This window comes from Bubalus kerabau, chromosome 2 (genome assembly GCF_029407905.1).
Source record: "Bubalus kerabau isolate K-KA32 ecotype Philippines breed swamp buffalo chromosome 2, PCC_UOA_SB_1v2, whole genome shotgun sequence".
Lineage (NCBI taxonomy): Eukaryota > Metazoa > Chordata > Mammalia > Artiodactyla > Bovidae > Bubalus > Bubalus kerabau.
In genome coordinates, this window is record NC_073625.1 from 39,681,952 (window position 1) to 39,702,265 (window position 20,314).

Here is a 20,314-nt window from a genome sequence, read left to right on the forward strand (position 1 = left end):
CAGTGACATCGCAGCACGGCGCTTGCACAGCAGAGGACTACGGTTTCAAGCCAGATGGGAACTTTAACAGCAAGCCGCTTTCCCCCATTCAACACTCTGCCTGAGTCTTTCGTTTCACTGTAAACCTTCTGTTTAGGACACCTTATCTTAATCTCAGAATAGATCTTGGCTCCTAATCTGCGTTTCTCATTAGCTCTCCTACCTTCAGAGAGGAAATGACCACGTTATTGCTTTGGTCCTGAGCCGAGATGAATGAAAGCCCTCTCGGCACTGCATTCAGTTTAACAAGAGGGGTCGCTTCAAATCAAAGAACAGAAAACAACAGAAACGTATCAGAAAGACTTGCCCTGTAATATGAGACTCATTAGTCCTGTCTGTGAGCATGGTCCCTTCTGGGCAAATTCTCTTTCCTAAGAAGTTCCCTGTGGTGCTTAAAAAGAAAAAACCTCCTAAAATTCACAGATGTGCAAACAGTGATGTTAAACTTGGAAAGTATGCAGCCATACAGGTTCGCATGTTTGGAAGGCAAACTACTACCCTCAACATCTGCTCGCGGGCTTCCCGTTTCTTCCTGGGTCGCCCCGTCGCTCGCTTAACGCCAGGGCTGCTGGACGCGGCGCGGGATGGGAGACGCGCTGTTCACAGTGAACAGTCTGCCCGACTGGTGAGTCGTCTCTTAGGATACACGGTCAAGAAACATAAAAGAGTGTCTTGCCAAATTCAGGACGGCTAAATTATGTTTGCTTAAGGAAGCCCACGTTAGGTATACCTGGAACTCCACACACACAGCTCATATTTCTCTCTTAGATAAACAACCCCCTGCTCCTCCATCTCTGAGACGCTGTTTAGAGAAGGAGAAGGACCAGGAATCCGACACGAGGTGACCAACATTTTTTCCTTTCCAGGTTCAACGAGCAAATATTTGAACAGTAGCACAATGGTGTTTCTACATTCTTTCTTTAGCTCAAGAGCTCAGTGTCACGGAGAGTGACTTCATGCTGATCTTTTCAGGGCTCACACCTGCGCTCTCAGCCTCTCTGGGTTATGTACACGTGAGAAAGTCAGGGTGTGCGCTCGTCTGCTTTACTGGCTCCTGGTTTTGGAATGAGAGCAAAAACGCCAACACGAAACCCGCTTCCAGTGATTGAATGTAACCTCTCTGCTTGTTTTTTACTTCGGTGTTTTGTCACCTGTGATAATAAACACTGCGTTTCTCATAAGGGAGAAAATAACATGTAATGGGATGACAGATAAGCCACAATGATCAACAATCGAACCCCTATTGATAGATTATGACAGAAAGAAAAGCACCATGCTGTGTTCTGCATATTTCCTTTTCTTTAGGGCAGTTTTTTTTCTTTTTTATGATTCCATACTTCCTTTCTTTCCCTGATTAACACTAAGAATGGGAGTGGCGGGGGTGGGGGGGGAACCTTTTAAGGTTTTAAGAAAACTTGCTGAGAAGGAAAATAAGACCAAGTGCCTGGTGAATCTCAGGGTAGATGAACACTGTTTCTCCTTCTCTGTGGCTAGTAGCCCCTTGGGAGCTCGGACTAAGAAAGCAGTTTTGCACATCATCGAGAGATGCCACTCTGCCCCTCGAGCCAGCCAGGCAGAGGAAGCGGCAGACTTCTGAATGAGCGCAGGGGAGCATGAATGAACAGCACAGGGAAGGCGCCCTTGCTGGTCAGCTGGGAAGCAAGGACAAGATCAACCGTGATGGCTAGGGACCAAACACACCCAGAGATCTAGAGAACACCGCATAGGGTCACATCCCCTTGCTAATCCTGCAGCTATTCTAAACCTCTGCCCCAGGGACAGTAAACACACTTTATAAAATCTGACAAATAACTTAGCGGAGTGCATTGTATCTTGCTAGGAGACCGAAATTTTTTTTTTTTTGTCCTCAATCAGAAGAAACAGGGAAAGGAAATAAACAGTTATTTCATACTGATGAATACTTTAAAAGCTATAAACAACTGCAAAGCCTATTGTGCTTGCAAACAATGTTTTGAAAAATAAAGCTAATGGCTCTTAAGTTGATGCAAACATTTCCTTGTAATCTTATTATTATTTTTTAAATGACAGAAGCACAGGCTGGGAACTGTAAACCTGAATGGAGATTCTTTTCTTTCTTTACAACCAAGGATGCTATATCCTTTCAACAGAGTATGAGAACTATTCGTTAGCTGAAATACAGGGAGCAGTAGTTGTGCTCCTAAGAACAAAACTATGGTTAAAGGGAAAAACTGATGGTGAGAGGCTCACCACCATGCTGAGAGGTATGTGTGTTCTTGTGTGGCTACAAAACCTGCCAGGGACTGACTCTGTGTGTGTGCGTGATCTTGTGTGCCTACAAAACACTCCTCAGCTGTATATCTAAACAAACAAGTAAACAAATGAGAGCTTGGTTCATTACAGGAAAGAAAACAAACCCCATGAGCTGTACATCCAAACGAACAAGCAAGCAAACAAACGGGAGCTTGGTTCATTGAAGGAAAGCAAGCAAACCCCATGCAGCTTCAGCCAAGGCTCTGGTGCTGCGGGAACAGAACTGCCCTTCCCACCGCCTGCACTGCCCTCGTCCCCGAGCCGTGACACGTGACTGTTCACTGCTGGAAGCAAGCGCCGAGCCTTCATCAAGCTGACTAAACCTTCTAGGCAAGACTGTGAGGAGCTGACTACTATTACTGTTTAGTTACACATTAATATCAGCATAATAAGGGAGGAAGAGATGACGAAAGTTTCACTGTGGTAGGAGAAGTACAACAGATTTAAGGCAGGAAAAGGCAAGCTCAGTATAGTGTTGACTGTGTGATGCAGAGTACAATGTGTGCTTACCCGTATATATTACAAAAAAACACGGGCTCACTGTACGGATAGTTTGCATTACATACAGTATAGACATAACATCCATTTTCCATGGGCAGGTGGCCTCCACGCATTGAAGGGGGCTGTCTGACATCCTGGATTAACGATGCCGGTGTCCTCCAGGGTGAAGATGCAGACTTGCCCACAGAGCCTCCAAACAGGAGGTGGACCTGTGCACACCTTCCATCGTATCTGACTTCTCTGTTAGACACTAGACAACCAGCTAGCCTCCATACTGTGTTTTGAAAATTGGTTGATTTTAACCAATGTGGTCCTTTACAGTTTACAAACAGGTTGTAACCCAGGAGTCCATCTGTAAGCCAGTTACTGCACTGTATGCACTTGAAGAGGATGCTGGCCACCTTATAAACGCTGACCAGATGCTCACGCTGGTCCACAGGACTTACTTTATTCCATAAAGTAACTGAAACTTTGTATGTGTGTAATTCAAGAACAACAATGCCAATCAACCCTCTCGCCATATGTATCTCTTAAGAATAAAACAAAAATGTGAGAGTAATATATGGGCCATGTAAAATTACAAAGTCAAACAGTAGAAAGTAGGATGCAAATTCTGCTTCCTCTTAAAGTACACTGCCCTTCCGTAAGATGAACACTGAGCAATGTATTTTTGTCGTTTACACGCCCGCTCAGCCGTGTCCGACTCCTTGCGACCCCATGGATTGCAGCCTGCCAGGCTCCTCTGTCCATGGACTTCTCTGGGCAAGGACACTGGAGTGGCTTTCTGTGTCCTCTTCCAGGGGTCCTCCCAACCCAGGGATGGAACTGAGGTCTCCCGCATTACAGGAGGATTTTTTTTTCTCCCCTCAGTCTAAGCCACAAGGGAAGCTAGCCCTTTATTGTGACAATTTAATATCAAAACGAATACATTTCCTTCTTCTTAAAACATGAATGGTGGTATTATATAGTGATCAGAATCTTTTCTTCTTTTTTGAGGGGGCTCACACTGACATAAAAAGAGGCTGAAAGAAAGATTTTATTTAGGGGAAAATCTGGAAGACAAAGGTAAAGGAGAATCTGGACTAAAGGGGTGTGCGCAATATATAAGGGAGGCAGGAGAGTTGGGGGCTAGAGAGCGAGGAGGAGAGGAGAATAGGGTGATGGAGTCCGTCAGCACAGGGAGGGGCCGTCAGTGGGACCGCTGCTGTGACAGAGGCGGCGGCTCACATGGCTCCACATCCGGGACCCCAAAGGACCCCAGGCCCGGGCAGCTTTGGAGGTCCTGGGCTGAGATGAGGAGGGCAATGTGATGAGTCACGAACACACACAGACTGCTTCCAGATCAGATGCTCATAATTTGCAGAGCATCTCTATTACTTACTGATAACGATGACTCACTAAACTAGCCTTTGTCTCCTATAAATACATAATTATAATTATACAAACATATGCACTTGGTGTAAGTACGTATGTGTGTATTAGTTGCTCAGTTGTGTCAGACTCTTTGCCACCCCATGGACTGTAGCCTGCCAGGCTCCTCTGTCCATGGGATTCTCCAGGCACGAACATTGCTGTGGGTTGCCATTCCCTTCTCCAGAGGATCTTCCTGACCCAGGGATCAAACCCAGCTCTCCTGCATTGCAGGCAGATTCTTTACTGTCTGAGCCATCCATATAATTGTGTATAACAAGTACATATTATATAACACACATATCTAAACCTATAAAATAATTTTCATTTTTAATTAAAAATAAAACACAAGCCATATATATGTGAATTGTGTAGTACTGTACTATGTATTTATTGGAAAAAAAAATCTTGAGTATAAGTGGACCAGCTCCCTGGGTGGTACTAGTGGTGGAGAATCTGCCTGTCAATGCAGGAGACGCAAGAGACCTGGGCTCCATTCCTGGGTAGGGACGATCTCCTGGAGGAGGGAATGGCAACCCACTCCAGGCTCCTTGCTGGAAAATTCCATGGACAGAGGAGCCTGGCGGGCTACAGTTCATGGGGTCACAAAGAGTTGGACACAACCGAGTGACTAAGCATGCACATAACAGGGAGTTCAAATTCATGTTGTTCAGGGTCCACTGTAAGTGTGTGTGTGTATACGTATTTTTTTTCCCTCTATTTTCATTACATCTTTCTTTGACTTGAAAGAATCTGATAAGATTTTTCTTCTCAATTATTCTAGAACTCTTCTGATATAAAGAGAGCCACTCAACTTTCCACTTTTACCACTGAAGCAGTGGTTGTAATATAGTAACAGAGGTGGCACTGAATACATTCAAAGCAGTTTGCACACCTTACCTCACTGTGTCCCAGAGATACCTCTCGAACACAGATGTAGTAGCCACAACCCCCACCTATTTTTAACCACTCATAAACACGGTCAGGGAATATCAGTGTGGGCTGCAGTGCAGAAGTCTTGCCTGGGTCACCCAGAGAGGAAAAACAAGCACAGAAAAGCACGACATCCCTCCTCTGACAAAAAGCAGACTTTTCTGTGGGGCTGCAAAGAGCAGAAACTCGCCGGGAGGGCGAGTGTGGGTGAACATGAATACAGGACTATTTCTCAGCTCATTAACACAATCAAGTTTCCTTTTGGGGCGCTTCAGGTTCTGGTGTCTAGGGCAGGCGTCACTAAAGCCCATTTGTTCGATCAACAAATAAGCACTGAAGGCCCATGTGTGCCCAGGCAGCGCTTGAGGTGCTTAGGGGTGAACCAGTGGGGTGAAGACAAGGACTGGGGTCTGCCCTGCCGGGGACACAGTGCCTGACACGCCCACGTTCTCGCTGGAACTCACGGCCAGAAGGTGTCAGTGCCACAGCTCAGAGTGAAAGGAGACGGTCTAGGTGCATGAGTGAGGCATTTGGGGGGTGGCAGGGGGCAGGGGAACAGTCCCAGACAGTGTGGTCACCCCACTGGAGCCTCTTTTACAAAACAAAAGCCAATCGAAACGGCTTCTGAATGGTCACTTTTTCTGATTACCAAAGTAACAGGTGGCTGTGGGAAATCACACACACACACAGCATGCACTAGACACATGATGTGTAGCACTCAAAATAAGCACCGTTCCTACTAAGCATACAGATATGCCTATATAGTGGTGTACACACTATAAAAAACATGCTGTACACACTATAGTATTATATACCTATACCTATCAGATAACTTGTAATTCTTTTTTATTAAAAATAAAAAAGGAAGTGGGTCTGAGAGGCTAAGTAAGTTGCTTGACATCCCAGGTCAGTAAGACAGGCAAGTCCCACCACCTGTGAGTCCTGTCTTAGGACAAGCACAGGCATTCCGGGGCACACCCTGGCACCCCAATACCAGGGCATGCCAGCAGTCTTGCAACATGAAGGCTACGGTGTGGGCAAACTGGTTACCAGGCAACATTTGTGGTCTGTCCTGTGTGGGGATGGTACCAATGCTGCTAAGAAGAAAAAAAAAAAAGCAATTGGGAATGTCGTGTGTCTACAGTACTCACATGAAATTCCACCCTCTAGTTCAGAAGAGTGAAAACAAATTATATGATAACCAAGAGAAAGTCTGAACCTTCTTACAGAGCATGCATAAAATAACGCTCTTCTGGATGCTGAGTGAGCGTGACAGCTTGAATTTCACAGTACCACTTGAAAGTCCAGGCAAATAAAATTCAGCCCAACCTGTGACCTGCCCTGTCCTCCACTGATTTTAAGAAATGACTAGGGTGTATCTCCCATCTAGCATTCTACAGACAGATGTGACCAAAAATAACTTGATGTCATACTACTCACATTTAAAATGAAAAATTAATGTCAAGCTCAGTGATTTGATGAAATCAAAAGCAGTAAAAAAAAATTTATGGGTAATATTAAAAGTTTCAACACTGATCAGGATTAAAATGATTTTCTTGTATGGTTTGAGAATAAAGGGATGAAAGTTCCTCAGCCCCCTGAACTGTGCTAGCTGTCTGTCTTTAAATCAGTATTTCCATTAGATATCTGCCCATGAAATCACCTTTCTTTCATATCCTAAACTTGGCAAGCATTGCTGACTAAAGATATGAAATCCACTAAAAATCTCTGAGAAGTGGGCCTAATCCCTTTATCATCATCACCTCCTTCAACCAGCTAAAACCATTGTCTTTGCAACTCAACTAGAACCTAATTAAAACCTTCATAGGAACCTGCCTGCGGGTGCCTGGGCTGGTAATTGCTTTCCTCCAACATCAGCCTCATTCTTTCCTTTGAGCTATCTTTTATTTATTTTTTTTTAATTTTATTTTATTTTTAAACTTTACATAATTGTATTAGTTTTGCCAAATATCAAAATGAATCCGCCACAGGTTAATCCTTGAGAACTCCTTTCAAAATCTTTCTATTAACCTGACAACTTAACACTACCAAGCTTTCACTTCCAATGTTTAATACACAATAAACTAACAATCAAGAAAACTAAGTGTATACATTAAGAATATAAGCTGTCATTTTGAACCATGTGTGTGATTTTATATCTTTTCATGGACAGAGTGATTTTTAAGGGAAGAGGTATTCAGATGCAGAGGTCTTGGGAAATATAACACTTTAACCCGGTGACACAGTTTCCTCGAGTTTCCCATTGTTTGTGTGTGCTGAATATTTATAACGGTTAGTGGTCTTTTAGGTAGAGAATATTAAGTCTTAAAAGGAAGCCAATGTTCAACCTCTCCATTTCTTGATTTTGTTACATTCTGTCTAGACCATATAAACAAGTCTTCTCGCAGTGAGAGCGATGATTCCACTGGGGTAACTTAATCCACTGATTAACCTGGTGACAAAACCTGCCACCTATATGAGTCTTCAGTATTCCAGGACATACACATTAGCACCTTCATTGCACGTCAGCCTCTGTGTGTCACTAGTTAATATTCAGTTATGGGCTGAGCATGCCTCCCACGGGAGGCTTCCACTTTGGCCACCAAAAGCACTCTTCGGTGGTCGGTTCAACAGCAGAGTTGTCTGACATCAGGAACCTACGGGCAGGAGGCTATACTCATCAGTAGAACCTGCTGAGTTGCTGTGACTTGATAAAGACAGTCTGACAGCCCGCCCCAGAGGAGCCTCGGAGGCCCTCAAGACCACCACCCTAATGGAAAAAGGTAGAGGTGAAAAGAACTTGAGACCATTTCAGGGGTTTTGTTTAGGCCCAAGACAGCCCCAGGAACTGAGCCAAACTAGAGCAAAGGGAGGAGGCTTCTCTGGTGGCTCAGCAGCAATGATGGAGACCGTGGTTTGAGTCCTGGGTTGGGAAGATCCCCTGGAGGAGGGCATGGCAGCCCACTGAAGTATTCTTGCCTGGAGAATCCCATGGACAGAGGAGCCTGGCGGGCTACAGGCCATGGGGTCACAAAGAGTCGACACGACTGAAGCAAGTGAGTGCGCGTGCAGAGCAAAGGGAATGACGTGCTCCCATAATCTAGAATTTGGGATAAAGGCGTTCCACACCAAAAGAAGAGATTTCCTAGAAACATCTGGTCAGATTCAAAGAAAAACAAATCTAAAATAAACCATGTTTACACATGAGGTCCATGCTATCACTGTTAACAAGTGCGCCTTTGGGTGCGCTGCTTGTTTTCCTGCATTTTAGTGTCTGCATTAAACATGCAGACAACTTTTGGGCTGGCCAACTCAGGACAGCTGGCTAGGTTAACGGGTGCAAACTGAAGCTACAGAATACAAGTTTTTCATTTCATTTGTTCCTTCTTACTCGTAGTAAGTGATCTTAAGAAAAAAAAAAAAAAAAGACCTAATTTTTTTTAGAGAAGTTTTTGGTTTGCAGCAAAACTGAGCGGAAGGCACAAGATTCCCCACAAGCTCCCTACTGCCACCCTTCACGTGCACAGCCTCCCCACTATCAGCGGCCGCCACTCAAGAGCACATTTGTTACAGTCAGTGAACCGTGGACACGTCCTCAGCACCCAGGGCTCACTCTTGGTGCTGTGCATTCTGTGGGTCTGGCCATATGTATGATGGCACTGCACCCACTATTACAGGGTACTTCCTCTGCACTAAAGTCCTCCACACTCTGCCTACTCACCTCCACTCCCTCCAACCCCTGGCAGCCACGAATCTTTTTACTGACTCCATACTTTTGTCTTTTCCAGAATGTGACATAGTTGGAATCACACAGTATGTAGCCTTTTCAAATTGCCTTCTTTCATTTAGTGAACTTTTTTTTTTAGCACGATTAACTGTACACTTGTTCAGTGACCCTCTTATCTTGACTATTCAACTAACTTAACTAGGGGAACACCCACAGTGTACCTTCAGAAACCTCAGCGTTCCTTACCTACAGCAGGGACCTCAGAGGATTACTATGTGTTTCAAATAAGATGATGAATGCAAAAGTATGCTGGAAAGTTTGGGACTATCATTATAATTAATTTTAATAATGATACCAGTAAGACACTTATCAAGATCTGTACTACCTCTCATATTAAAGATTACAATCCACTCAGTCTCATTAGGTTAAATGATCTGACGTTATACCTCAAGGCACATCTTTACTCTGTAAGACAATGAGCTTTCTTTCAACACGGACAGCAAGTTCTAAGTGTGCTCGTAAAAGGTCCTGTTTCTATCAGGGGGCTGACAGCCTCTTTGCAGAAATGCTGGGCTCCGAAACCATGCAGGGCATCTTCTCCTATAACACCTCCTTCTGTCCCATCATGCTCACAGGTGAGCCATGAGCCCATTCAAAGTCAGGTCTCATTGTTAAACTTAATTTTTTATCACTTCAGCTTTTGGTAAGCTAAGAACAGTGTCACTCTTCTGCATGTTATATTTTTATAGAAAAGGGCGGCAGAACTAAATAAGTATTAAGAAGCAGGCGTTCTGGGGTTAACTAGTCAACCCACACATCTTGGTAGAAAAGACTCAAAATTCCAAAGATGTACTGTTTCCTTTGGGCTCCTGCAAGCATTTTCTCTGCCATTAGATTTGCGGAATCAACAGATATTTATCAACTCTTGATTATTCGCTAGATAATTATAAATATTAGCCTGAAGATAATTCAAGAATTCCTTCAAGTTTTATTAACTACTATCTAGTCTTTGGAATCTTGAAAAATTATTACATACAGATGTAGCTTAAAATTTCTCTAAAAAAAAAATAAATAAATAAATAAAATTTCTCTAAGTTAAGTGATCTTCTTAATGGGAAATGCTGGTACAAAAATGCTGCTGGAGAGAAGATATTTTGCTGAGTAACATAAAATAATCAAATTCCGACCACAAGCCAATTATCTATGTTTAACATTTGGTTTTTTGTGTATGAAATTCCTTATTATTTTTAGCTACTAAGGAATAGGTTCTTAAATTTCCTAAAATAAACTTATCCAGTCTTACAATAAAGTATTAGCAACAGGAATTCCTAAACTGAACTGGCTGTAACTTAATTGCAATAGTGAAATGCTCTTAAAAGCAGTGATGGTTGGGATAATTATGTAACAAATTAAAGAATCAAAGTTAATCAGAACAACATCCCCTCAAAAAACAAGTGTTCATTTTGTGATGTAATTAATTCTCCATATTTTCAAGTACGGCTCCATCTTGGATTATGACAAGCATGATAAACCTGTATGTCCTTTCCCTCTAATTGGACAATGTTTATTTAACACGTATTATTTATTCATTTCTGCCTGACTAGCCTGCCCTATGACACCTAGGTTTTATAGCTGTCCTTGAATAGCATACTACTTTCCTTTCCCTTCTTCACCTGAAATACCACTACCATTAAAAGAAATGGTCCTTGGACGAGGAGGGAAAAAGGATAAAAATATCTGGTCAATAAACAACTCTCTACTTAATATGGACCCTTTCTCTATCCATTTCAGTTTAAAGTGATTCAAAATCCTAAAGGGAGAACACAGATCCACCACTTCCTCACCTCTTCCCCAACAAGGGGGCTTTCAACCTCATTTTGAGGCCAGCATACTTAGCTGGTTTGCTTAAAAAGTCTACAGAGTTCTTGCAGAAAGGCTATTGTTCTTATGACAGCAGTCACGAGAGGCAGACCCAGAGACAGGCTATGCCCCCTTCGTTGCTGTGCGGCTATAAGTAATGGGACAGGAGTAGGCTGCTCCCGCCCGGCAGGACGGCCCCTGGCGTTCACCAGGCATACGCAGCTCGCGACGTCTGCGCATTTAATCTCGGGATAGCCTATTGCAGGGAGATGTTCTGTTCTTCCTTTTTTTCAAGAAACTCAAGCTCAGAGTGGTACCAGATGGCACTACTAGGACAGTTTCTGTATTTCCAAGCTTCTTATAATAACGCATCTTTTTGAGTGAACCAGGAGAGCTCCCTGACCTCATGGTGGTCCCCTGACACCTGCTGCTCTGATGCTACACACAGTGGTCATGCCCCAGGCATGTCCAGCACCAGGAGTAAGAACAAGTGTGAGATCCAGTGGGAAGACGCTGATCCTGGGGAAGGCCGAGAAGTGCGAGCATGCAGAGATATGAGGATGCCGGGCAGGGATTCACACCAAGGTCTGCCCTGTTTCTGATCCCGGTCTCACCTCCTTGCAGCTTCCCTTTCTCACTCTGAGGACTGGAACCTAGGCAGAGCGGCAGAACAGTCAAACCTGAATGATTTAAGCTTCCATATGCTGGTGACGCTGCATGAGTGTAAACAGCAGCTGCTATCCGTTGGCGTCACAAGACACACACACGTCTAACAGCGAGATGGCAGCCGCTGCATCTGCGGACAGCGGCACACACTTGGCTCTGTTTGCAGACACAGGGAGGGACTCATGAATAAGCAAGTGAAGGTGGTAAAACTGAAATGTGACCCTTCCCAAGACAGCCCTGTAGGAGTAAGGGGCGGGCAGAATAAGAAGCCATGAAAAGCAGGAACTCGGTCCATTCACACATACACCCCTGCTCCCCCAAATGCAAGACCGGATCAGGGAACCCTTTGCTTTTCATTTATTCAGATGCTCGCTTAGACACGCCTCTGACTCTGAGCTGTCTCGGTTTTATGGAGTCCAGCACTTTTTTTTTTAGGTGTAACTTAGAATAGAATGAACAAGTCTGAAGTGAGCGTGTAACCTGATGGTAACATATATACATAGCTGTGTGAGAACACAGTAGGCAGTAGTTTTTCCAGTGGTCATGTGTGGATGTGAGAGTTGGACCATAAAGAAAGCTGAGCACCGAAGAATTGATGCTTCTGAACTGTGGTGTTGGAGAACACTCTTGAGAGTCCGTCCCTTGGACTGCAAGAAGATCCAACCAGTCTATCCTAAAAGAAATCAGTCCTAAATATTCACTGGAAGGACTGAGGTTGAAGCTGAAGCTCCAATACTTTGGCCACCTGATGCGAAGAACTGACTCACTGGAAAAGACCTTGGTGGTGGGAAAGACTGAGAGCATGAAGAAAAGGGGACGACAGAGGATGAGATGGTTGGATGGCGTCATCCACTCAATGGACATGGGTTTGAGCAAACTTCAAGAAATAGTGAAGGACAAGGAAGCCTGGTAATGCTGCAGTCCATGGGGTCGCAAAGAGTCGGACACGACTGAGCAACTGAACAGCAACAATAAGAGGAGGTGGGAGCGGGAGAGGATGAGACAGTTGGATGGCATCATCAACTCAATGGACATGAGTTTGAGCAAACTCCAGGAGATAGTGAAGGACAAGGAAGCCTGGCTGCAGTCACGGGTTTATAAAGAGTCGGGCACAACTTAGTGACTGAACAACAACAGAAGCTGTGCAATGACCGCCAGGTGGTGCCCTCCTGCCCCTCCCACTTGGCATCCCCCCAGCCCCCATCTCCAGGCTGGTCTCCATTCTGCCTTTTGCCACTATAGGTTAATTTTAGGTTTGCTAAGTTTTGTACTTCACATAGTTGGAATACAGTAATATTCTTTGTTGGTCTTTTTTTTTTTTATTAATTTCTGTGATTCATTCATGTTTTTGAGGGTGTTACGATCTGCCCTTTTCCATCACCGTGCAGTATGCCACTGTATGAGCATGGCACAAGTTATGTGCCTACTGTACTGCTGTAGATGGACACTTGGCTTCCTTATGGATGGCAACACTTGACTGGACAAACCCACGAATTGCGTACTGTATTGTCTTTCTTGTATCTTTGGAATCTACACAGTTGGACTGACTTAAAGCTTCCTTGAATGATTTTCAGGACTAATCTACCGTCTAATAGAACCTGCTCTACAGAAAATACACTGCAGAGTGGTCTTGGTGTTATTCCTGAGGTGCCCAGGAAGGACTTCTGAGGAATACTTTGAGGGCTGGTCAAATATAATATATATTACACTGAGGTTTCAATGGGAGGCTAACATGGAGATAATGAAATAACTACAGCAGGCAACTAGGAAAGAAGGAGCTGTGTAAACATTCAATGGAAGAGAAACCTGGGTTTAACACAGGTCTGCCTGGTGTCACTCACCACCTCTTCTGGCCGTACCTTCACCTCTCCCCTGACAACACCTTTTTCAGCACCAGAGAGAGACAGTTCTAAACATAACAGTTTCCAGGTTGGTGCTTCTGGGAGCACCAGGATTTTTCCTTTCCAAATCTCTCTAGGTGGTACATGTGTGCTAAGTCGCCTCAATTGTGTGACTCTGTGCAACCCTATGAGTTGCAGCCCATCAGGTTCCTCTGTCCATGGGATTCTCCAGGCAAGAATACTGGAGTGGGTTGCCGTGCTCTCCTCCAGGAGATCTTCCTGATCCAGAGATTGAACCCACATCTCTTACGTCTACCTGCACTGGCAGGGGGGTTCTTTACCACTAGCACCACCTGGGAAGCCCTTTCTAGATGGTATTATGCTTCAAATATATGATATGGTCATCATTGAAAAAATCCATTAGTTATACTTTCTGCATCATGGCGCCTATCAGCTCCTCTCTGGGTATGGGTGGACTGATTTTACTTTTTGAGCAGTTATGGGGACCACGGAGACCACAGCAATGGGGCCATCAAATACCCAGAGCTGCTTCCCTGAGTTGGCCAGAGAAGAGCGAGTGGCCATGGGGGAGAAGGACTGAGATGAGGGTTCATGCCCTAGTGCTGAGTTTACCACTGTCATTTCCAGGATGTCTCCAAGGCTAGCATGGACTTTCCCCACAAAGCCAATCACACTCCAGAAGACCAATGGTTTAGAGGTTCAGGAACAATTAAAAGAGGTCTGCACATACCACCTGAAAGTGCTGGGGTACAGGATAGGCAATTTCAAAAAAATCTTCACTTAAGGTCTAACTTTGGCCCCCATAAGCCAAAGTGCTCCTACAGTCTCTCCAGGAGAAGGCCAAGATTCCAGCAGAACTAACTCATAATTTGATTTCCAAAGAGCAGCCAAAACTCTAATGTAGGTCCTTTTGCTGAGGGGACTCAACAAAGACGCTAAGCCACAAAGTTTAAGCTGGCATGTGGACCATGTTAATTTGAAACCAGATTTCTACAACTGAGGGAAGCCTTCAAGAATTCACCACCACTGATAAAATTAAACCAGCTGGTGGGAGTCAAGACCAAATCACAGCAGTGACCACAGGGATTTTTGGTTAAAAAATGGGGATAAGATGACTCATAATTTGATTGAAACAAAAAATGAACTCTAACAATAGGAAAACTTCTGCCGCTGCTCCCTTCTTCCTGGGTGAACGCTCTGCGCTCATCCCCACTTTTTGGGTGAGTCCTTGTCCCCCATCCCCACTTCTTATACTCCCCACCTCATTCCTACTTCCTAGTTCCCCTCCACCCCTTATTCTCACTTCCCATTTGCCCCTCACTCTTCTCTGCTTCCTGTGTGAGCCCTCACCCCTGAGCCTCATTTCCTGTGTGAATCCTCACCCCTCACTCCCACTTCCTTTGCGAGCTATCACCCCTCATTCCCATTTCCTGGGTGAACCCTTGCTCCTTATTCCTTCTTTCTGTGTGAGCCCTCACCCCTCAGCCTCCCTTCCTGTGTGAATTCTTACCCTCTCATTGACACTTCCCACTTGCCCCTTACTCCTCATCCCTACTTCCTGTCTGAGCCCTCAGCCCTCATCCCCACTTCCCGTCTGAGCCCTCAGCCCTCATCCCCACTTCCCGTCTGAGCCCTCAGCCCTCATCCCCACTTCCCGCCTGAGCCCTCAGCCCTCATCCCCACTTCCCGCCTGAGCCCTCAGCCCTCATCCCCACTTCCCGCCTGAGCCCTCAGCCCTCATCCCCACTTCCCGCCTGAGCCCTCAGCCCTCATCCCCACTTCCTGTCTGAGCCCTCAGCCCTCATCCCCACTTCCTGCCTGAGCCCTTCGTCTCACCCCCACCACTTGTGTAAGCCCTCACCCCTCATTCACACTTGTTTGTCTCTTCACCCGCTGTCCCCACTTGCTTGTTGTTCCCACTGATTAGTCAATGAGAAGTGGATCTTAAGTGACTCATGTGAATGAGTGTCATGAGGCTCCGGAAAAGACAAGGCACGTTGTCATATACTATTCCTCCCAAAGCACTGGCTCAAATACATATCCGACCATGAAGCAGAGTGAGTCAGCCGTTCTATGGTGGCCCAAAGTGATGCTGTGGACCCTTATCTCATTGATAGAGAAATATCTCTTGAAATTATTATTTTTTTTCTTTCAAGTTGTGAGTAAAAATTCAAGCACGCAGAAGAAAAAGTCGATTCTGAATGACATGCTTTTTATAACTCGTGGCAGTGGAGCGAAAGGGGATAGGAATTTTCCACTAGCTTCCACTGGAATAGACACACATGCAAAGTCATAGGGTTAGGGAGAGGGGGCAGACCTACAGAACTGAAACTAATTATGGGAAAATGATTCAAGTCCCTTGTACTTTTACCACAAGCATTTGAAGAATCACACTGAAAATTTATTTCCCAAATTGCTTTGGTGTTCAAGTAAATTTGGCTTCTCTGTATGCTATAAAACTCGTTCAACTTTGAACAAGTGAGGATGGCAAGCATGCAAACTATAAATTACATGCAGAAATGAACCACATTACTTCTGTGAAACTGGCACACAGTCTGTACTTCCACTGCACCACCAAAAACAGATCGGCCTGAGGCAGCTGTGCCGCCCCACAGAACACATGCATGCTGCGCTAGGAACGTTTCTCCTCAAGCGCTCTAAGCTTGTAAAAGTCGTTCGCCTGAAGAGACACTGTGCCCAACACAACTTTGCAAGAAGCGTGGCTGTTTTTCTTAACGGTTTTTAAAGTTGGGAAGATATTCAACTATACTTCTTAATGAAGATCTTACATGATATACTGGTTCTTTTACTGGTTTTCCAGTAAACATAATCAAATCATAGAGGTAGCAATTAAAGGTAATATCTGGATTGGGGGAAGGGAAGGAAGAAGGTGGATTGAACTTACCCCCTACCAAATGCAAGGTCCTATATAAGCTGTTCTAAAACTCAAGTAACCCCAATTATTTATGGAATATGTCTGGTTAGCACTGCCCATCTTCTCAAACTGTGGAATCAGACTGTACACCATCACCCCCATTTCAAGTTCCATGCTGATTTTTGTATAGTACTTGCTTTTTAACAGCAGCAACCACCAAAATCCCAGCTTTGCTGAATGGTACAGTCTAATAGTGTTGAAACCGAGCTCCTTTGAGCTACTATTTCTTCCAGTGACCGAGAGATGTTAAGTATTGTGGGATTGCCCTTGAATATGTAAACTATCTCCAGAGTTCTTAGGAGTTTGTTGCAGGGACCCAGGGTGGCTTGGCACACAGTTTGGGAACCCTGATTCATTCGTCCCACTTACTTTTCAGACTAACATAGCACAAAAGGCACTTATTACCAGTGAGAAATTTGAGGTTAAACAAATTGACCTGATGGCTAGTGTGCAGCTGAGCTAGGATTCACACCCAGGTATGTCTGAGTCCCCAAGCCTGATCTATAAGGATGACCCACAAATGGCTCAACAATCACACATATAACTTCTTTCCAACCTGAACCCAACAAGAACTAAGCTACTTTATTCAAGTTTTTATAATGCTGCTCAAAACCAGAGCCACTAGAATTGGAATACCTCAAAATATGATTAAATTCAATAGATTAGTTCACTTATTTTACTTTTCTCAAAGCAATTTTGTATTCTTGTCAATGGATAGCACAGCTAGTCAAAGGATAAATCATTTTCTTGCTACACTTGATGCACTGAACTCCGTCAAAATGCAACCCATGACTCAGACATTTATTTATTTATTATATATTTTTAGACTAATGGGAACTGCATGAATTCTTTCTTGGTCTTCCAAGAGCAAATGCCTTTTATGCTTGATCCGGAAAGAATCAAGTTTCAGAATGCTAAATTACTAATTTACCTAACCGAATGCCTTTAACCCTCTATCTACAGCTCTCTGCAGACAGTCGCTTTAAAACCACTTTTCCCAAGTTCATTTCGTTAAGTGGTATAACCGGATGAAAGCTGCAGACAGAGGTAAATAAAATCACTCATAGTATCGAGGGCCGTAATGTCATGGTGAAGTTTACCATTTTTTTTTAAATCTCTCTCCTTTAAAAATATTTTCATTCGGGACTAAAACACAGCAAGTGTATAAAATCTACGAACCTTAAATTCACAGCTTCATGGATCCTTAGAATATGAATTTACTTGTGTAACTAGCACAGGGATCAAGATATAAAACGTTTCCCACACCCAGAAGGTTCCCTCCTGCTGCTCCCTCACTGATAACTCCTCCCGACGCTCCTAAGCACTTGCCCGGAGAAGTCATTATGTTGACTTTTGTCGCCATCAGTAGTTTGGTCTGTTTTTAAATTTGATATTTGTGTGGGCTTCTTTTGCTTCACAGACTGCTTGTGACAGCATTTAATTTTACCAGCAATCTGCTAAGTTATTTAAAAAAAATTGAGTTGTAGTGGACTAACACATCAAACCAGTCCCAAGGAACCATATTTATAAGTCAAAATAATAATTCTGTTGCAGACAGGAAGCAGCAAAAAGTGCTCCTCAAGGAATGTCATTTAGAAGTTTCAATTTGGTATCTTATACTTGGTCACAAAACATTTCAAATTCTCAGGATTTGAGAAGTTATATAGCCAGTCAGTTTATGACACCTTAAGGGTGTCTTTATTTAAATGGATTCCTTCTTAAAGTGAAATTTTATTCCACAATTTCTTTAGAATATAAGTACTTAATCATGTAGAAATACTGTGCATTTAAAACTTCATTTGAAGCAATAACCTTCTTACTTTATGGCCAACATCTCTATTCTTACTTAAGCGTTGGAGGGAAAGTAGTGAATAAATGACATGCTCCTGAAACAAAAGATTGAAATAAACTCCCCTCTAAAAATGAGTCAGAAACAACGGCATTCCCAGAACTGGTATTTTTTAGAGAGATGTTTGATACAACATGTATTTTGTAGCAAGACACTCTCTTATTTTGGGTCTGGAGGCCATGGAAGACATAATTAGAAGCTCACTGATTTGTCCAAGGTCACAATCACTATCTGCAGTTCTTGGTGGCGCTTCTCTCCTTGGGGAAGACTGCAGCTGTCCACAGTCCTGAGGGTCTGGGAGCCGCAGTCAGAAGGGGGACGTGTGTCAAGTCTCCCTGTGGCCTCCGAAGTGAACCGCAGTGCCAGCAGCATTAGCAGACGCTTCAGTGGTTAACATTAAATACTTTGGCAAATACTGGATACATTTCTTATCAAATTTCAGAGCAAGAAATGAGTTATAATTAGTAAATAAAAAACAACAACACACTATTCTATGTGCCGCCTAGCCTGGGCACTGAATATTGTTCTGCTTTCGTTGCACTGCTTTTGATTAGGAAAAAAAAAATTTTTTTTAATGTTGATCAGGTTTAAAATAAGTTGTTAAAATGCTTAAAAAGTGCATTACTGCTTTAGAGATTAATCTGAAAAACAAAGCCTAACTAAACAAATAATTTGTATTTCTAATGTGAGCTTAAAAAAAGAATTGCTCACTTGTAGGTTGCTTCGCTTCTGCAAAGCACAGGCAAGTACGTGATTTCCTAAAGTATGTGCACAAAGGCCACTGAATTAATATATAATTAATATATAATATTAATATAATAATTAATATATAATAAATAAATATAAAAATATGAAAACTTTTATAGCTTTAAACCCTTGAGAGGACTTAACCAGAGGTCAAATTAGAGATACTCTATTAGAAGAGGTAAACTTTTTCTCCTTAATGGTCCAGAAAAGCATGAGCTTTGGCTGCTATAAAATCATAAAATTCAAGAAGCTGCAGCTATAACTTTATGAACATTAAGAGCAAAATGAAGGGAACACACTTGTTTAAATATTTCCCAGCATTGTTACTGCAGCAACTGTGAGCAGAGCGTGACGCTGAATGACGGCCATCAGCTCCTCCCCGCCACAGACAAGGCACCGTCACACACACTCGGCTCAGAGAGGCGTCAATCAGTGGAGATGGTATGCAAATAAATGTATGTTGAATCTATTTATTCAAATCCACTGTAAAGTAGATAGAATGGTGTTTGGGCAAGAGAATACGAACGGTTCAGAAGAGAGCTATCAGGCGTACCGAGAAAACACCGTTAAGAACACAGTCCTGCTGATGGTGGGTCAGTAGGACATCTCATACAACGGAGGGAATACTTGATTGCTAAGCTTTCACGCAAATTAATCCAGTGTATTTTGGGCACCTTCCAAAACTGTCCTGGAATTCTCTCTGTTGGAATTCCCTCCACCTTTTGGTTCACTAGCAGAGGAGATAAAGCAGCAGAAACACTTGCGGTCTGTTCTGCTGTGCGGCTCTCAGCGGGGCGTGCGGGGCCGGGTTCTGAGATTCTCAAGCATTCCCATCTGCATTCCCACCACCTTCTTCTTTTAAAGAAACAACACAAGCTTCCTGCCTTCCTTATAAAGAGCTAGTTTGTCTTGAAGGTATCTTCTAGACAAAAATCATTTAAATTCCTTTAGTCTTTCCCCTCACAGCTGTCTAGCATAGTAATTATGGCGGTGCACATTTATTTCATGTTGAAAAAAAAAAAAAAAAAAGCCTGCTGCAAAGATGATCTCTCTAGAAAGCTACCCAGGAGTTCTGCAAACCCACATGATACAGAAAGAGCAGAAAGGAAACAGATAAGACACAAATAACATTTGCGATCTGAATACTTCCTCCCAGAAGTGAAAAGTAATACTGCTAAGGGCTTAGTAACCAAGTTTTCAGGGGTGGACAGGTGCACCAGTGCAGTGGTGAGAGTCCCGGAATGGGCATTGGGTCTCCAGGGTTTTTTCACTCCAATACCAGCTAGCACTGGGATGCAGGTTCTCGAATCCTCACTCATATTCTAGCAATGTCACTGATTTCCCAAGTCTTCCTCCCCATATGGCGTTTAAAGGTCTGTCACCCACAGACAGGTGACAACGGATGGATATATCTGCATCTACATTTATCTCCACATGTGAGGATGTGTTTGCATTAATAAATATACATGTTCATGAATACATAATGTTTCAAA

At 43.5% G+C, this 20,314-nt stretch overlaps 2 protein-coding genes across 10 annotated transcripts in view; one reads left to right on the top strand and one right to left on the bottom strand.

The window, feature by feature from the left end:
• Window positions 1-20,314, bottom strand: part of MCPH1 (microcephalin 1) — a 229,870-nt gene that overhangs the window by 74,907 nt on the left and 134,649 nt on the right. Inside the window, exon 13 of one of the 8 annotated variants that reach the window (XM_055567556.1) lies at window positions 18,176-18,501. The exons of the other annotated variants lie outside the window; for them this stretch is intronic. Within the exon in view, the coding sequence (XP_055423531.1) occupies window positions 18,400-18,501 (102 nt within the window). The 3' untranslated portion in view covers window positions 18,176-18,399. Of the gene's footprint in view, window positions 1-18,175; window positions 18,502-20,314 lie in introns of those variants that run through there. 8 annotated transcript variants of the gene reach the window in all.
• Window positions 1-20,314, top strand: part of ANGPT2 (angiopoietin 2) — a 59,254-nt gene that overhangs the window by 1,668 nt on the left and 37,272 nt on the right. The window lies entirely within an intron of this gene.